The 19,246-nt window shown below is 30.4% G+C and overlaps 3 protein-coding genes across 4 annotated transcripts; all 3 read left to right on the top strand.

Annotated features, from left to right (window-relative positions):
• Positions 1-106: 106 nt before the first annotated feature.
• On the top strand, positions 107-9,473 carry LOC109607683 (uncharacterized). The gene is made up of 9 exons (XM_049962550.1): positions 107-1,209; positions 2,639-2,858; positions 2,911-3,130; positions 3,196-3,485; positions 7,660-8,151; positions 8,202-8,548; positions 8,603-8,822; positions 8,873-9,092; positions 9,149-9,473. Exons 1-9 carry the CDS (start codon positions 385-387, stop codon positions 9,444-9,446), a joined length of 3,132 nt encoding a protein of 1,043 aa, XP_049818507.1. The 5' UTR covers positions 107-384; the 3' UTR covers positions 9,447-9,473.
• Positions 9,474-9,994: 521 nt separating this feature from the next.
• LOC109596238 (uncharacterized) lies at positions 9,995-14,293 on the top strand. Its single transcript, XM_049962549.1, has 8 exons — positions 9,995-10,819; positions 11,173-11,392; positions 11,445-11,664; positions 11,730-12,018; positions 12,338-13,168; positions 13,228-13,447; positions 13,497-13,716; positions 13,769-14,293. The coding sequence occupies exons 1-8, from the start codon at positions 9,995-9,997 to the stop codon at positions 14,061-14,063; spliced, it is 3,120 nt and encodes a 1,039-aa protein (XP_049818506.1). The 3' UTR covers positions 14,064-14,293.
• A 362-nt stretch (positions 14,294-14,655) lies between these two features.
• Positions 14,656-19,213, top strand: LOC109596239 (lysophosphatidylserine lipase ABHD12). 2 transcript variants are annotated; one of them, XM_049962702.1, is made up of 8 exons: positions 14,656-14,675; positions 17,373-17,482; positions 17,838-17,938; positions 17,994-18,302; positions 18,356-18,606; positions 18,672-18,833; positions 18,887-19,011; positions 19,073-19,213. In XM_049962702.1, exons 2-8 carry the CDS (start codon positions 17,391-17,393, stop codon positions 19,134-19,136), a joined length of 1,104 nt encoding a protein of 367 aa, XP_049818659.1. In that variant the 5' UTR covers positions 14,656-14,675; positions 17,373-17,390; the 3' UTR covers positions 19,137-19,213. The 2 variants fall into 2 exon arrangements, with proteins under 2 accessions (XP_049818659.1, XP_049818658.1); XM_049962701.1 differs by lacking the exon at positions 14,656-14,675 and adding an exon at positions 17,172-17,310.
• Positions 19,214-19,246: the final 33 nt, after the last annotated feature.

Below are 19,246 nucleotides of genomic sequence, written 5' to 3'. Positions count from 1 at the left end.
GAGTAGTTGTAAACTTGTCTGTCATTGTAGTAAAGCACATTTTATTACTATTAGTTTTAAATAATGAGATATGAGAATATAATTATCTAAATTTCGTCTAGACAGATTAAATTTATTCAATAGGAAGTACTCCTAGTCCTTCTAAAGTAGAAACGAAAACTACTTACATTCAACAATCAGTTAAAATAATAGTTTTTGTTGTTTATTATTAATGATATCTTAAAAAAGTTGATGATGAAAGTAATCCTTCAGTTGTCCAAGACTGACAATCATTTTTATACTTACTGTATTAATAAAAATTATCTGATAAACTAACAATGGAATAAGTATTAAATCTTGTTAGATCAAAGATCTGGTTCAGTTCTAAAAAAACTCCTCAACAAGATGTACAAATTTATGGTGTTATTGTTGGTGTGCCTTACCTCGAATCAATGTGACAGTGCCAGAATATTAGGGGTGGTACCATTCCCATCCTACAGTCACCAAATTCCGTTCCAATCAATTTGGAAGGAGTTGTCATTGAGGGGCCATCAGGTCACAACCATAGTAACGAACGGTGTGAACGATCCATCTTTGACAAACCTAACTGAAATAGTTATTAAAGAATCTTACGGTTTGATGAAGAGGTACAACATGTTAGACGCTCAGGCCAACGGTGGTTTTCTGAACATGATTTACGTGGCTCGTGACTTCTTGTCCAATCTTTATGAGGCTCAATTGTCACACCCGGATGTTAAAAAGTTACTGGACGATTCGAATGCTGAGTTTGATTTGGTGATTTTCGAAGCTTTGGCCTCACCTTTGCCTTATTCTTGGAGGTTTAATTGTCCGTCTGTGGGTGTTGCCTCGATGGACTCGACTATTTTTTACCATTACTACTTAGGGAATCCCACCCATCCTTTGGTTACACCTGATTGGAGTACTGAAATTAAGGACACAAGTGATATGAAATTGGCCGATCGTGTTGTCAGTTCTTTAACCAATATTATGTTGCTTATGGTTGGTGAACTATGGTTTAATCCTGTTATAGAGGATATTTATCATAAACATTTTGGACCAAACGTTCCTTCCTTGGTTGATTTGACCACTAATGTTGACATGTTATTGGTGACTACTAATCCCATTTTTCATGATGTCAGAGCACTGAATCCACACACAGTGACCATTGGGAGTGGCCTTCATATTACTCCTCCAAAACCTTTGCCAGAGGTATGTACCAATCAAATATAATTGTAATCAAAGTAACAGATAAATCTTCATTGTGGAAGGAAGTACTGATAAGTTTTTTATTACAAGATTATCTGATAAAATCACAATTGTGTATTAAAGCTTAATAGATTCAAAATCAATTTTAGTTGTAATAAAAATCTCTAACAAGATGTATAAACTGGCAGTACCTCTATTAATCTCCTTTATATGGGGTCATTGTGATAGTGCTAGAATATTGGGGGTAGTTCCAATTCCATCCTATAGTCACCAAATTCCATTTCATCCAATATGGAGGGAATTGTCGTTGAGAGGTCACCAGGTCACCACCATAGTAACCGACGGTATAAACGACCCAACACTGACAAATTTAACAGAAATAGTAGTTAAAGAATCTTATGGTTCAATGAAGAGGTACAACATATTAGACACTCAAGCCAACGAAGGTTTTCTTAAGATGCTAGACGTGGCACGTGGCTTCTTCGAGGACCTTTACGAAACTCAGCTGTCGCATCCGGATGTTAAAAAGTTGATAAACGACCCAAATGCTGAGTTTGATTTGGTTGTTTTCGAAGCTATGTCTGCCCCCGTGGTTTATTCTTGGAGGTTCAACTGTCCGGCTGTGGGTGTTGCTTCGATGGACGCCGCGTTTCCTTACCATTACTACATGGGTAACCCCACCCACCCTTTGGTTACACCTGACTGGAGTACCGAAATTGAAGACACTGATAATATAAAATTAGCTGATCGCATTACAAGTGCCATAACTAACACCATGTTCATTCTTTTGGGCCATCTGTTGTTTAATCCTTTGATGGAGGATATTTATCACAAACATTTTGGGCCCAATGTTCCTCCACTGACTGAAATGATTTCTAATGTTGATATGCTGTTAATAGCTACCAACCCCATTTTTCATGATGTTAGACCTTTAAGTCCACACACAGTGACTATTGGGAGTGGAATTCACATTACTCCTCCCAAACCTTTACCAACGGTATGTAAAATTATAAGAATAGTAACCAGGGTCACCTTTTTCATGAAATTTCATCTTTGAAGTTAGATAATTATATTTAAAAGGAGATATCTATTATAGTAAGTGCATTTATTTGATAAAGAAATATTTCTAAGGGTACTTAATATTTAAATATTTCTATATAGGGTGGAAACATTTTAAAATACAATGGCCTTTATTTGGAATCATATCTCCAGACAAATTTAAATTTACTTAATACTTGATTAAAATAATCAAAAATTATTCAGTAAGTTTTACTGCATCCATATAAAAATCAACACGTGGCTCAAGTGCTTTTGTCTGAACGTTAATACTCTTATCAGTACACATGTATGTGACAAATTAAACAATAAAAAAACCGAAACATTACATTTATTTATATAATTGTAAAAAAATTAATTAATATATTTATTCTAGGATGTGAAGGCTTTCTTAGATGGTGCCAAGGAAGGTGTGGTGTATTTTAGTTTGGGTTCAAATGTCAAAGGGAACTTGATGCTAGAAGACACCAAAAAGGCCATTTACAAAGCCTTCTCTGAGCTCCCCTATAAATTTTTAATCAAAGTGGACTGGGTGAACTTAACAGTACCTGAAAATGTTAAAGTAGGAAGGTGGTTACCACAACAAGACATATTAAGTAAGAATTTTGTTGTAACAGTTAACTAATTTTTAATAATTACTTTTTATAGGACATCCAAATATAAAATTGTTTATTACTCAAGGAGGTCTACAATCGTTACAAGAAGCGGTAACTAATGCGGTACCACTCGTGTCCATACCGTTCTTTGGAGACCAGCAAATGAATACTCAAAAAATAGTCAAGAGAGGCTTCGCAGTTAAACTTGAACGCACAAATATCACCACTGAATCTATGAAATGGGCAATCCAAGAGGTGATAACAAACCCCAAGTGAGTACCAAGTAACTAATACAATATATTAAATAAATAAACAACATTTTGTTGTGCCATTGCAGATATAAATTGAAAGCAATTGAAATGCAAGATCTGATGTACGACGAACCTATGACAAGTTTGGAAAGGGCTGTTTGGTGGATAGAATATGTCATAAGACACAAAGGGGCTCCACATTTCAAAAGCAATGCTGCCAAATTGCCCCTTTATCAATATTTCTTATTGGATGTTATAGGGGTTGTTTTAGTTAGTTTAATTGTTGTTAATTATATTTTGTATAAAATTATTCAACTTACCATAAGGGTGGCGTTTAGATTAGTTAAGGGTAAACTGCTTAAGAAAAAGAAGGAATAAGTGATAGTTATTTATATATTATGTGTATGTGTGTGTATTAAAGTAAGTTTATTAAAGTTTTAATTTTTATTGTGTATTTAACATACATTAAAATTAAACAGTTTCAAATACGATTTAATAAATTGATATTTCAAATAATAATGCAAAGATGACAATATAAAGTTACAAAGTAATATTGTATAGTATCTATAGTGTACAACAATATGAATAAAATTTACAACTTTAAGTCAAATTATACTTAAAGCTTTTTACTTATATTTTATTCATATTACACAGTAATTAAAATGTCTAAATAAAGTTTCCTTTGTTGTTTTACAAATTACATTTGTAATCAAAATAAAAATTGGAAATATTTAGAATAAGAATAGAAAAATATTGAGAATTATTGGAGAGAAATGTGTTGTTATTGTAAATTTGAGAAATTCACTTTAATTTTTGGAACTCCTTCATTACGATAAGGCAAAATAAGATGTAATATTGTAACTTTATATTTGAGTACTTTTTGAGTACTTTAGAAATTTAGGAATAGATAAATATAGTATAAAATTTACTATTTATTAAGAAATCCAAGAAAATAGAAGTATTTTCAGGATAGGTATTCAGCTCCTCAGTATTAACTCAAAAATGAAGATAAGAAAGTAACGTAAGCACAAAAGGTTCATGATGATACTACCAAATTAAATTACATAGATAAGTACTCGCCAGAATTTACTATTTCTGAAGACATCCAAGTAAAGTGGATCAACGACAGTATACGTGTTATAGTGGCCAAAATTTTCAAGCCATGTATTCAGGTCATCAGTATTAACACAAAAATGAAGATAGGAGCAAAAATGGTTCATGATAACGAATGATAATAATGTACTTTAGGAATTACACTTTTCCTTGACAAAATTTTTCTTATGAAGATCGAAGAAAATCACATAGGTAAGTACCGTACAGAATTTACTATTTCAGAAGAAATTCAAGTCTATTGTAACAATCCTCCAGCGATGCTATTTCATCTTCGAGGTGCACGTGTAGAAGTGCCACGTGTAGTACCGACTTCCACGTGTCACATCCTCACTTTTTATTGATCTGTGTTTCGAATTTGATTGTTACTAAACGTTTAACTGATCAATATTAACACATAAATAGACAGATTATTTAAACCATGGTGATGACTGTCCTGTCGTCCAGTAGTGACATCTGGTACCAAATTCTTCTATTCTTCTAATCTTCTATTTTATTCTATAATAATGGTATAATGTAATACCATTGCACAAGTCAATTGCAGAACTTCTGAAGAATAATTATCCATCATTTTCACACTTGTTAACAGATAAGTTAGAAGTGAATATAAAATTCATTATCTATGTACTTCAACAGATAACACTAAGTTGATAAGTTATATCAGCTTAAATAAATATATTAAAATAACTGAATTTTTTAATTTAAATAAAAGTATAGTAATATTAAATTTTGTAAAAATATGTTCAATAATTATTATTGTTATTAAACATGAATATGAACCCGTAAATGACTATTGTAATATTTTTTATTCTCAAAACTTGAGAAAAACTGATTAGGGCATATTATACAAGAAAAAATACTTACCTAATATATTTGGTTTCGCAAAATTTAAATAAATTCGCAAAAAAATGTGTGTGACAGATTTTTAAATATTATTTTTCTTATTAATTTATTGTTTTAAATCAAATATACCATGAAATAAAATCTCAGATATATTTCAAAATAACAGACCTGAGGGATTGGTTCTCATCAGTTTATTTTGTCTTATCCTTTATTCCATGATTTGGTTAGTTTTGTTAATGCCATGTTTTGATTCTTTAATTTTATTTGATACTTGATTTATAGAAGAAATTTATGTTACAGAAATTACTTTTTAAAATTTTTGTTTGTAAGAATGATTCAGTAGTTGTCTTTTTTTATGTAAATATATTTATTTATGATATAATTAAGCTAAGCTAAGCATTTAAATCCATACATAAAAAACATGTAGAGGTATTTCCATTTTACGTACTTTATATTATATGACATTATTTAAACAATTGACGTTGATGTGCCTAAATCCCCTATTATCTAATACCGTCATAAAAACAATAATCACGAAATTACAATAAAAAACCATGATTGAATATAGTCTTCACTGAGGTATAGTTTTATTATTTAAAATGTATACAGTAGGAAAAGCGTTTGACCCATCTGAATTTAAAGAGAGACATCATGCACGACAGAGACAGTAGAAGTCTGTACCTTAGTGGGACTTACTGTTTCTATTGTACATGATGTCCCTTTCAGGATGTATCAAACTCTTTTCGTACTGTGTAGGAAAATAATACATCCATAATGAGGTTCTCTTTTTATGTGTAAATTACTTTTTATTTAGTTAATTGTTAATCCAATTTGATTTACCTTTGCTATCATAATAATTATGTGTCAACCACTTGTTTAATATAATAAAATTTGGAAATTCCATTCTAAAACAGACTTGTAATGATCATTGTAATCTGAAAATCATCTAGATACACATAAAAGTGCAGAATAACATTTTTTTTAAAACAATTGGTAAATACCCACTTGATAAGAAAAATTTAAACAATCGTGAATTGTGCGTTACGTTTACTATTGTTTAATACAAAATAAATAGAGATAAACCTACTTACGAAAAACAGTATTATTTTGTAATTTTAATATACAAGTCTGCATTTATACAATTTTTAATTTTCTCAAAATATGTGTTAATATATATTGAAAATTTATTAGTAGTTTTTATTTTAATATATATTTTAAAAATGTTCCTTTATTATCTAAATTAATTTATATGAAAATAAGTTATTTTTTAACTTTATTAAAATATACATAACTAATAGCTTTAATAGCTTAAAAGACAATATTTTTGTTCCACCAGTTTTACCTAAAAACGACTAGTTATGAAATATTCTTTATTAAATAAAATAAATAACTTTAATATTGTTGAGAATTTTAAACACCTCAACATACTTAAGTGAATTTATCATACAGATATTGGATAAATATTATTATCAATTGTCCAACTAAATTATAATGATGATTATAACATAATTATTTAAAAGTCAGTTATTTTTAAGTTGGTAATTCCATTAAAAAATAGATCTGATAGTCTATCTATGCATTCATTTTATCATGGTCATTATTATAACAACTTTTTAAAATGTTATATATTGTATTATTTATTGAAATCTAAAATATAATATTAATTTACTATAATTTTATACAGTCTATAAAAACTTTATTCTTATTCTACAAAATGCTATATATATTTTTATGAAATAAATATAGAAACTTTAATATTGAAAGGTTTTTTAATGATTAAATCTGTGTTATTTAATTTAACACTTTGTATAATAATATCCTTTTTGTTTAACAATTTTGACCCACCTTCATAAGTCTATATTCCTTTTTTGTTCTTGAATTGCTCTGAAGAGTTCATTTAAATTTGTCCAATTTATGTCAAATTTGATTATAAACTTGAAAACCCTTTTTTCTATAGGGTTGATAAACATCGATGCTTTGGTCTTTTAACCAATCTATCACAATTTTGGATTGTGTGGGCCATCACGTTTCACTAAGGGTATAACAAAATGTTTCTATAGTTTTGTCTCTGTTGGAAGTTTAACAGATGAAGAACCATCATTTTTTTTATGAATTAAATAGATTCACCACTAAAAACTATTTGTCCCCATTGTTCTGTGATCCAATGAATGTAATCCTAAGCAAGTCAAGTAGTATACCACATATTTTTAATATATTTTAATAAGTTGCTATAATTATGGCCACTATTGTATATTATGAAATAGTTTAAACCTATTAAAAAATTTTTATAATTTATTTTATTGCATTTTCCACATGATAAATGGAATAAAAATAGTATTATATTTGTTTAATTAATCTAATTAAAGTAAAATTAATCTATTTAAAGTAAAATAGATAATTCTATTATGTGTTGATTAGACAAATAAAACAGTATCACAACAATTCGGAAGTCAAATTTTATAAAACAGTTCAATAACTAAACATTAAATCAAGAATCAAAGAAGAATCAGTCATTTGCCCCGCTTCAAGAGTTTCAGATAAGATAAGACATATTAATACCCACAACACAGGCATATAAATAACATAAAAATCATGCGCATCATGGCACTGTCAAAACTCCCCAGAGATGAAAACATTTCAGATTTCGTGTGTGCTGTTGACGCTCGCTCAGTATTCGTTGTGTGCCAAAGTGCTGTTCGTCGCCCCAATAGCTTCGTACAGCCACCAGATCTATTACAGACGAATATGGCTGAAATTAGCGGAACGGGGTCACGATCTGACCGTGATGACCACGGACGTAATGGATAATGCACCTAATAATGTGGAACAAATCGACTGGGGCTTTGCCTACAAGATTCGTCAGGAGGAGTTCGACAGCAGCAAAATTTGGCTCAGATGCGGCGTCAATATACTGTGTGCCTTGAGTGATATGTCCAAAATGTACTTCAAAACGTTGGACGAGGAGTTGTCCCATCCAAAAGTTCAACAGTTGTTGAAGAACGAGACTGAACATTTTGATTTGGTCATTATTGAGCAGCACTGCAATCATTTTGCTGCCTTAGCCAGACGTTTCAACTGCCCCCTCATTGGTAAGGCATTTTCTGGTATTTTTTAATATTATTACCTTAATTGTTTTTAGGAGTCAGCTCCGGAGGTGTCATAAACACCAACCACGAAATGTTGGGAAATCCAGCTCATCCCTCCCAATATCCTGACGTCTTCTTGACATTCTATGGACAATTATCTTATATTGAACGAATAATTTCAAGCATCAACTGGTTGGTTATGAAATTCTTAGCACTTAATGATGATGGGGTGTACAGAAAGCATTTTGGCTCTGACATGCCCCATTTCAGAGACTTGATTCAGGATATGGATCTGTTGCTCATTAATACTCATCCTGTACTAGATTCAAGGCCGCTTGTTCCTTGGACTATTCGCATTGGGGGACTCACACACATTGGATCACCTAAACCACTACCAACTGTAAGAAATATTAGCCTTGGATAGTTAACACACAATAACATTTTATATTGTTAGGATATTGAGTCGTTTTTGGATTCTGGAACAAAGGGAGTGGTGTACATAAGTTTTGGAACTAACGTCAAAGTCAGCCATATTGAACCCAGTTTTCTTGACGTATTGTTGGATACTTTCAAAAGTCTTCCATATAAAGTGTTGTGGAAGTTGGATAGTGTTCCTAAAAATGTATCAAATAATGTAATGGTAGTTAAGTGGCTGCCACAACAAGACGTCCTCAGTTAGTATGATCAAAATTGGAATAAAATGGAAACTTACATATATTTCCAGGGCATAAAAATATAAAATTGTTCATTACCCAAGGAGGTCTCCAGTCTTTTGATGAAAGCGTCTACAATCACGTACCTATGATTGTTATTCCTTTTGTTAGTGACCAAAAGATGAATGCTAAGATGATTAACAGTTTAGAATTGGGTATTCATGTTGATAAAAAGACTGCCACAGCACGAATATTGAGGGAAGCAATTGAGAGAGTCATCACAGATCAAAAGTAAGTAACATAAAGATAACTTAAATAACATTTTATTTGTAAAAATTACTTTCCAGGTACAAAAAGAATGTGGAACAGTTGGCAATTTATCTTCAGGATCAACCAATGTCAGGATTGGATACAGCTATTTGGTGGATTGAATATGTAATTAGACATAAAGGGGCAAAACATTTGAGGCTGACTCAAACCTCACTGCCCCTCTATCAATATTTGTGTTTAGACATTGCCTTTGCATTCCTTTGTATCTCCACTTTAACGATACTCTTAGTGTACACTCTGTACAGATTTATTAAATGTATATTATCGACATTTTTTAAATTTATATTCAGAACTGTCAAATCAAAGACTGACTAATTATAAAATTAAAAATACTCTAAAGTGTTTCTTGTTTCTTTTAGGCTTATAAAACAAAGTAACAAGAATTGTACTTACTCCCAATATTTTAAAAAGTTTCATTACTTTAATGTGAGTTTAATTAATTAAAATACTTTTGTCAGAAACAATGTTAACTAATCTTCAAAGATATTTGGTTTTCATGGCCACGAATGAGTTTCTGAAGATAATAAATTTGAAAGAAGATCTTGAGAACGTCTCCCATAAGAAAATTAGGATAAAAAACTCAATAATTAAATTTGAATCCATTTTAGAGAAGAAATTGTTGAAATATTCTACAGTGGTGAAAAAAAGTATAAAGAATATTTTTAAAAATTGGATTTTTATGTTATAGTAATTAGAGAAAAGAGAAAACATTAAGTAATATATGTAACAAGTGAATAAACTACGCTTAGAATAATTTTTATAGTTATGTTATTATCAAAAAGTTATCTGATAAATTCACAATGGACTATCAAAGTATGTTAGATCCAAAATTAAATTCAGTTGTAATAAAACTCTCTAATACGATGCATAAATGTGTAGTGCTATTAATATCTCTTATATGGGGTCAATGTTACAGTGCCAAAATATTGGGGGTAGTCCCAATCCCATCCTACAGTCACCAAATTCCGTTCCAGCCAATATGGCAGGAACTATCATTAAGAGGTCATCAGGTTACAACAATCGTAACAGATGGTATAAACAATCCTAAACTGATAAACCTGACAGAAATAGTCATTAAAGAATCTTACGATTCAATAAAGAGGTACAACATATTAGACGCCATGGCCAACAAATCAGGTGTTTTAAAAATGTTAGAAGTGAGTTGTGGTTTTTATGAAGATCTCTTCGAGACTCAGTTCTCTCATCCGGACGTTAAAAAGTTAATCAATGATCCTAAGGCTGAGTTTGACTTGGTTGTTTTTGAAGCCATTACAGCCCCTTTAGTTTATTCCTGGAGGTTTAATTGTCCGTCTGTGGGTGTTGCCTCAATGGACGCTTACTTCCCTTATCACTATTACATGGGTAATCCCACTCATCCTTTGGTTACTCCTGAGTGGAGCACCGAAATTGAAGACACGGATAATATGAGATTAACTGACCGTATTAATAGTGCCGTAACTAACGTGATGATCATTATACTTAGTCATTTGTTGTTTAATCCGTTGATGGAAGATCTTTATCATAAGCATTTTGGGCCAAATGTTCCTTCGTTGATAGATATGACCTATAACGTTGATATGTTGTTAATAGCTACTAATCCCATTTTTCATGATGTTAGGCCTTTGAATCCACACACAGTGACCATTGGGAGTGGGATACATATTACTCCTCCAAAACCTTTGCCAGAGGTATGTATTTTTGAGATGTCATTGCTTAGAAGAAAAAATATGAATAATTGTGGTTTTACTTTCTTCTCCAATAGAAGTGAATATTATTAACAAAATAGTATCAAGAATATTTATAACTTAATCACTGATTTATTAAACTAACGTCATACAATTTTTCTGAATTGAAATGCAATGACCTTATCCTTGATAATCCTATCTATTTTATTTTAATATCAAATTTATTATAGTAAACATACATCTGGATGTGTTTATAATTTTACTACATATTTATAATGAATAAATTTATATTTCTTTGGCCAACCAAATTGAATTATTGTGGCCACCATAATATGTCAAACCTTCTTTTCTTTCAGGATGTGAAAACATTCTTAGATAATGCTGAACAAGGAGTGGTGTACTTTAGTTTGGGTTCAAATGTCAAAGGGAACTTGATGCTAGAAGACACCAAAAAGGCCATTTACAAAGCCTTCTCTGAGCTCCCCTATAAATTTTTAATCAAAGTGGACTGGGTGAACTTAACAGTACCTGAAAATGTTAAAGTAGGAAGGTGGTTGCCACAACAAGACATATTAAGTAAGAATTTTGTTGTAACAGTTAACTAATTTCTAATAATTACTTTTTATAGGACATCCAAATATAAAATTGTTTATTACTCAAGGAGGTTTACAATCGTTACAAGAAGCGGTAACTAATGCGGTACCACTCGTGTCCATACCGTTCTTTGGAGACCAGCAAATGAATACTCAAAAAATAGTCAAGAGAGGCTTCGCAGTTAAACTTGAACGCACAAATATCACCACTGAATCTATGAAATGGGCAATCCAAGAGGTGATAACAAACCCCAAGTGAGTACCAAGTAACTAATACAATATATTAAATTAATAAACAACATTTTGTTATGCCTTTGCAGATATAAATTGAAAGCAATTGAAATGCAAGATCTGATGTACGACGAACCTATGACAAGTTTGGAAAGGGCTGTTTGGTGGATAGAATATGTCATAAGACACAAAGGAGCTCCACATTTCAAAAGCAATGCTACCAAATTGCCCCTTTATCAATATTTCTTGTTGGATGTTATAGGGGTTGTTTTAGTTAGTTTAATTGTTGTTAATTATATTTTGTATAAAATTATTAAACTCACCTTAAGGGTGGCGTTTAGATTAGTTAAGGGTAAACAGCTTAAGAAAAAGAAGGAATAAGTGATATTTATTTATATATAATGTGTATATATGTGTGTATTAAAATAAGTTTATTGAAGTGTTGAATTGAAAATGATGAATCACTAAGAAAAGAGTAAAAATACATTTATATAATTAAAGGTTTTAATCTCAATCAGTCAATTAATAAAATTTCCATTGTAATTATTAAAGGAATATTTCCATTGTAATATGGTAAAAATCACTAAGACAATAAGGCAATTGTTGATAACTTTTGTTGTGACCTTAAAAATTTTCATATCACTTAAAATTTACAATTTGTGCTGATATTAATTCCAATTACTTTAATGTGCCATAGACACTTCGTGTCACCATGTTCTCATTGATCTATATCCTTACGGTGCTAACTTGTGGTGTGAACAGTGCCAGAATTTTAGGTGTGGTTCCAACCCCAATACCGAGCCACCAAATATTTTTCAACCCAATATGGAAGGGACTAGCTGACAGAGGGCACGAATTAATCCTGTTCACAACCCTCCCAACCCAAACATCTCATCCGAATATCAAACAAATCCTTTGTGAAACCGTCAGTGAATTATGGGCAGAGCAACACACTACTCAAATAAGCGAAAAGTATGGCACCAACTACTACAAATTCCTAAAGGCGATGCGCAGGAAGTCCGAAGCCTCCATCAAAAAGATTCTGGACCACCCCGACGTACAAAAGGTGTTAAACGGAAAACTAGGTGGTATCGACTTGGTGATTACTGAAATGTACCACCCATTGGTGGCGGGAATTGCCCACAAGCTGAAGTGCCCCTTCATTGGAGTAACCACCACAGATGTGGCTTTGGACTTCCATAAGTTGTTTGGCAACGCCATTCACCCGTTGGTGCACCCAAGCTTCATTGTTCCTTACCGGGGCCAAATGACGTTTATTGAAAGGTGTTTGAATGTGTACTTTACTTTTATGATGTGGATGTACGAGTTCTCCGACGATGTTAAGAACCTTGACGTCACTCTTAAGGAATATTTTGGACAACGTACACCTCCAGTGATGAAATTAATGGCTAACGCAAGCTTGGTACTTCTGAATGTTAATCCTGTTCTGGATCAAAGACCTCTTGGTCCAGCTTTTATTACCATTGGAGGGGGGTTACAAATTCAAGATGAACGACCATTATCTCCAGTAAAATATTATAGTTAAGTTATATTTTGTTGATTTTACAACCATTTTTCTCTATTTAGGATGTGAAACATTTCCTGGATGGTGCTGCAAATGGAGCAATTTACTTCAGTCTTGGTACTCACGTTAAGAGTAAACACGTTGAAGGTAAATTAATAGAAATGTTGGTGGAAACTTTTCGGAATGTACAAGTAAGGGTTTTGTGGAAATATGATGGACAAATTAATAATCTCCCAGACAACATTAAGGTCATACAATGGGCATCTCAGCAAGACATTTTGAGTAGGTACTCCATTAACATGTAAATCAAAACTTTGATTAAATATTCCAGGACATCCGAATGTTAAACTGTTTATTACTCAAGGAGGTTTACACTCAATTGAAGAAGCAATATATTTCGGTGTCCCAATCTTAGGAATACCTTTTCTATTGGACCAAGAACAGAATATTAGAAAGGTTATCAATCGTGGTGCAGGTTTACTGTTGCATAAAGACACTTTGACTCAACAATTATTGCAGACAACAATTATTGAAGCCATAAATAATCCAAAGTAATTCTGTATAAGTAGTTTTAAATCATTAATTATATTCGTTTCGTTTTAGATACAAAGTTGAGATGTTGAGGATATCTGCACTAACTAAAGATCAGCCACTTCCTCCACTTGAAAAAGCCCTTTGGTGGATTGAATTTGTTATTCGCCATAAGGGTGCAAACCATTTACGAAATCCTGTTATTGATATGCCATTTTATCAGTATTTCTTAATCGATGTGATCTTTGTACTTTTGTGTGTCGTGGTTATTTTTGTAATATTTACAATTAAGATAATACATTTTGTAAAATTGTTTTTTACACGACTTGTAAGATTTATTAGACGTTCCAAAAAAAAAATTCAATAGTCTAAATAAATTGGTGAATGAGTGAGAAACTAATTTTAACAAATTCTTAGGTTAAAATATTATTTGAAATATTAAACAAAATCTATATAAAGTTACCGTTAAAATAACAATCCATTATTTACATGAGACTAACCTTGTTCTATACATATGTGTAGCTCTGGCACTGGTAAGTGGCTTAAGTTTTAGTCGTTGTTTTAAGATGTGAAGTTATCAATAAATTAATTCGTGGAGGTATTTTGTTTTAACTTATCTAATCATATCTAAGACTATAACATAAAAAATACATTACCTTTATCGTATGTGAAATCTATTAATTAGATTTTAATCAATTTCCAAAAACTGATGAATTAAGTTATATTTAATAATTTAACACTATAGTGTTAAATAAAATAAATTAAATTAGTTTAAATTACCAAAACTGTTAATTTTCTTTTACTTACATATTATTTATTTTTCAGTAAACAAATAACCATTTACTAAATTGTAGTTTTTAATAACTTTGTATGATAATAATTGATAATATTGATAAGTGAAATATAATTCTACAAAATTCAAAATTAGTCATAGTTAATCAAATATACGAGAACAACAACTATTAATTACCTCAATTAGGTAAGTAGTTTAATTTTAAGTTATTAAATTTTTAAATAATGAAATAAATTATTAATTATTAATAAAAAGTGAGATTTGAGAATTTATTATTTATTTAGATTTAATTAATTAAATTAAATTATAAAATAAATAAGGATTCTCTCTCACCATTTGGCTAAATACATAAAAAAAGAAAGGGTCAAATAAAATTTAATTATAATCTATAGTGTATTCACATAAGGTACGGAGACGAGTAAACAAATATTCTTTTTGACTCAATAATTTAGCATAAAAATGAACATTATAATTGATATTCTAAATAGAGTGGTCGATTTGGAAATTCTACAAAGTAAAAAAATAATTATTGTTAACCAAATATACGAAAACAACAATTATTACCTCATTTAGGTAAGTAATTAAATCGTTACATATTTTTAAGTTATTAAATTTTTAAGTCATAAAATAAATTATTTAGTATATTAATTATTATATTAATATTAATTATATATTAATAAAAGATGAGGTTCGAGAATTTATAATTTATTTAGAAAATTAACATTAAATTATAAAAATTATAAATTTTGCGATAAAGATCCTCTCTTAGCACCAATCTCGCAAAAAATGTTTAATACAAACTATAGTGTATTCACATAAGGTACGGAGTGAAGTAAACAAATATTCTTTTGAACTTCATAATTTAGCATAAAAATGAACATTATAATTGGTATTGTTATTATAAATACAGTGTGGCCCATTTGAAAATGGGACACTCCCCATTATATTTATATTTTTTCTTTGATTTCAATAAAGTTTTTATTTTTCAAGCATGAAAATATATAGTTATGAACAAAAACAAAACCAAAACCTATTGGGTAATTTTGAATATTCATAATTCTTTGGAAAAATTAAGAATTAAATATTTTTGTTATGAATTTATTATTTTAATTAATTAGTTTAGGAAATAAACTGTAAAAAATGTATTACTTTTCAACAATATTGAAATATTATATTAATACTTTACTAATAATACAATGATTATATTTTTAAGTCAAATTTTTGTAAGTAATTACCTCAGAATATTTGAGAACGATACACACAAAATGTTGGGTATTAAGAGTATTAGTATAAATATAGTAATATTAATATAATATTCCAATATTTTTGAAGAATAAGACAATTTGTGCTGTTTGACACTTTATTCGATTGACTTGATTAAACAAATAAATTCATAACAAAAAACTCTTAGAATTAATTTCAGGGTAGTTAGAATTTCTATAAAAAATTTGCTAGTATGACTTTTTCAATTTTCATGGCCAAAAATTACCCTATAATTTTTATTCTGGGCAAGAAACTTGACATTTTATCTAAAAATACATATTTTCATGCTTTATAATTGAAAAGTTTATTAAAATACAAAATTTATAATGGTGTTCCACTTTCAAATGTGTCACACTGTATATAATGGGAATGCCACAATATTAAGCTGACAAAATTTAAGTATGAAGTAGGATTCAGAACTGACCAATAAGAAACATGTTAATCATCAGTTATCTGTATCACGTGCTTATCATGCAACTATATTTATTAATATTACTTCGTGCCTAGTTTGAATGGAGTATAGATATAGATATAATATAACATAGACACCAAAAAGTTATAGCTATAAAATAATTGTTTTACATATAATTCTACACTACTACAATATTTTTTTCAATCAAGAAGTTAGTTAATAATCACAATTTTCCAATGAAATGATTTCTTCTAATCAATTTAAGCATGAAAAGAATGAGTTAAAATGTCCGAGGGTATCAGTAATGATACAATTCATTAGTTCTTACAATTAGATTACTGTCACTGACTATAATATATCCAATAAACCTGAATTTGTGGTCTTCAATGGATCCCCTGATCAATTTTTTTTCAGTCAGTCAGGATCAGTAAACGAACGTTGTCACTAATTAATTGTAAGAGGTTGTTATTAGTTAATATTGAAGTACAGCTTGACGAAGATACTCATACAAATAAGTAGTACTTATATTATTACTTATATAAATTTGTCTTATACTTGTACTTAGTTCTAGCTTAACAGCTTCCACGTTTCGTCCTTACTACATTACTGAGAAGTACTAGTAACAACAATGTACAACAATTTTTTTAATGTATTAAGCTAATCTTAGTACTGGCAACCTCAGCCTAACCCTGTATAAGAATATTAAAGTAAAATAAACTAAATTTTAAAGAAAATATTTTACCTCATTGAACTAAAATTAAAAATTATGAAAATACATAATAATGGCATAAATTCACAGTGGTATTAAGTTATCAATAATATTTGATGGCTGTCTAATCTTAGTGAACTTACATGTACTATTAGTGACATACCCAACCTTATCAGTTTATAAACACTCACAACCAACGAAAAACACTCTGGTGTATTTCGTGGTTTAAGTAAATATGGAATTTCCTTTTAAATCAATTCCCCCAAACCCATCACGTAGATATACTTCCTACGGATTCATCATTTAGCCGGAATAATGGTGTACTTCAAGAACTTATCAGATAAAATTGGTTATTTAATCAAATTTCATCTTAAACATTATCAGTCCTGATTACGAGGACGTCGACAAATTTATATATACACACCATGCCGTATAACGTATGCATATTTTATTTAATTAAATAATTATAACGTGAACCTTATTGTGTGTTTGTGTTTAGGGACAAGAGATTGAACTAATGGATGACGATACTTATTATTATGAGGAATCAATGGAGAAACCAAGAATGAAATGTTGGTTAAAAACTCTAATTATCACAGGAATTGTAATGTAAGTATTTATTTATATTAACTACATATTTTAATATCTTTATATATTTTTTTAACTTTTTTATAACGTGTCCTTAATATATTATATCAAATTATAACATCGAGATAAGGCATAAAAAATAAATTCTAGGAGATACTTATTTATCTATTTTTTATATTTTATACAATTATTTTCGTTACAAATTTCTAATGATTATACTTACAGATTAAATTTAAAATTAATTAAAATTGTATTCATACAATTCTTTATAAATATCGTAGATAATAAAGTTTAAGTACTGTTAATTTATTATATAGAAAATTTAGTTATTTAATCAAGAGCAACTTATATAACTTTTGTATTGTACACATTTCAGCTTTTCTTTAGCTCTGTTGGTATTCATTGGAATATTCGTGGTATTCCCAATAGTATTTATGGAATCTCTGTCAGTAGAAAGGACCTTCATGTTTTGGAACAGTAAGTAACACCGACTAAATTATTACTAACAAGTACTAAAAGCATCGATTCTTAGTTGAAAACCCAAAGAATCCAGAATTCGACAATCCGGAGAAGTACGGAATTACTGGGGTGAACAACTTCTACATCACAACCAAAGACTCGGACTCGAACTACAGGAATCTGGTTAAGATTGGAGTTTGGCAAATTTTACCAATCGACCAAGAACACAGCACCGAAAAGGACGTAGAAAAATTGCTGAGGGCTGAAACGAAGTATCCAATTCTGATGTACAATCATGGGGTGGCGTGTACCAGAATAGTACCCACTCAGGGATACAAAATTTTACGTAAAAAGTTCCACATTTTTGCCATGGATTATAGAGGTATAAAGTCTGACTTAAACTTGAGGGTTGATTTTAATTTTATTGTACTTTAGGATATGGGGACTCAACTGGTGCTGATTTAAGTGAATCAGGAATTATCGAGGACAATGTGCAAGTGTATGAGTGGATTAGAAGTAGAACGAACCAAGACATTTACATATGGGGCCACTCTTTGGGCTCTGCCCTTAGCATACACACTGTAAAGGCTTTGTGGGAGGAAAAGCGAATTGTACCCAAAGGTCTTGTGGTCGAGTCTGCGTTCTCCACCATGAGGGAGGAAGTTCTTGGCAATCCTTTAGGCAAAGTAACTAATTAGACCTTTAGGGAATCAGGTAGTTCCAGAATAACACAATTTGTTATGTTTTTCAGTTCTTTAGTTGGCTGGCTTATTTCAACGCCACAGTTTTGGACCCCCTGGAAGACCATGGCTTTAGATTCTGGTCCACTAAAAACATCAACGAGGTCCGTTGTCCAACGATGCACATGCATGCAGCAGATGATAATGTTATTTCCTGGAAACTTGGGGAAAAAGTAATTGGACGAGTATGGTAAACCACATGTTTTAATCTGATTGGATGTTTTAGTTAATGAAAGCAGCCCAAGCAAGGAACACATACTCTGGACGAACACTGTGGCATCTATTCCCTTCCCTACGTGGATATCAGCATAATAACATCATTACTGATCCAAATATTCCACAATATGTAGAGTAAGTACCCTTACATTTTTGCATTAGTAAAAATTAATTGAATTTCAACGTTTAATTTCAGTGAATTTATTGAACTCTGTAATAATTATTCAGACATCCAGAAGCAGAAGATATTAGGGAATTAGATAACAGAAATAAATATAATTAATTTATTATATGTATTTTATAGTTTTGTAATAAAACCTTTAATTAATTAATAATATAGTACAGCCATCAATTTATATATCCAACATAT

Source organism: Aethina tumida, chromosome 2, assembly GCF_024364675.1.
Source record: "Aethina tumida isolate Nest 87 chromosome 2, icAetTumi1.1, whole genome shotgun sequence".
Lineage (NCBI taxonomy): Eukaryota > Metazoa > Arthropoda > Insecta > Coleoptera > Nitidulidae > Aethina > Aethina tumida.
This window is presented reverse-complemented; position numbering and strand designations above follow the sequence as displayed.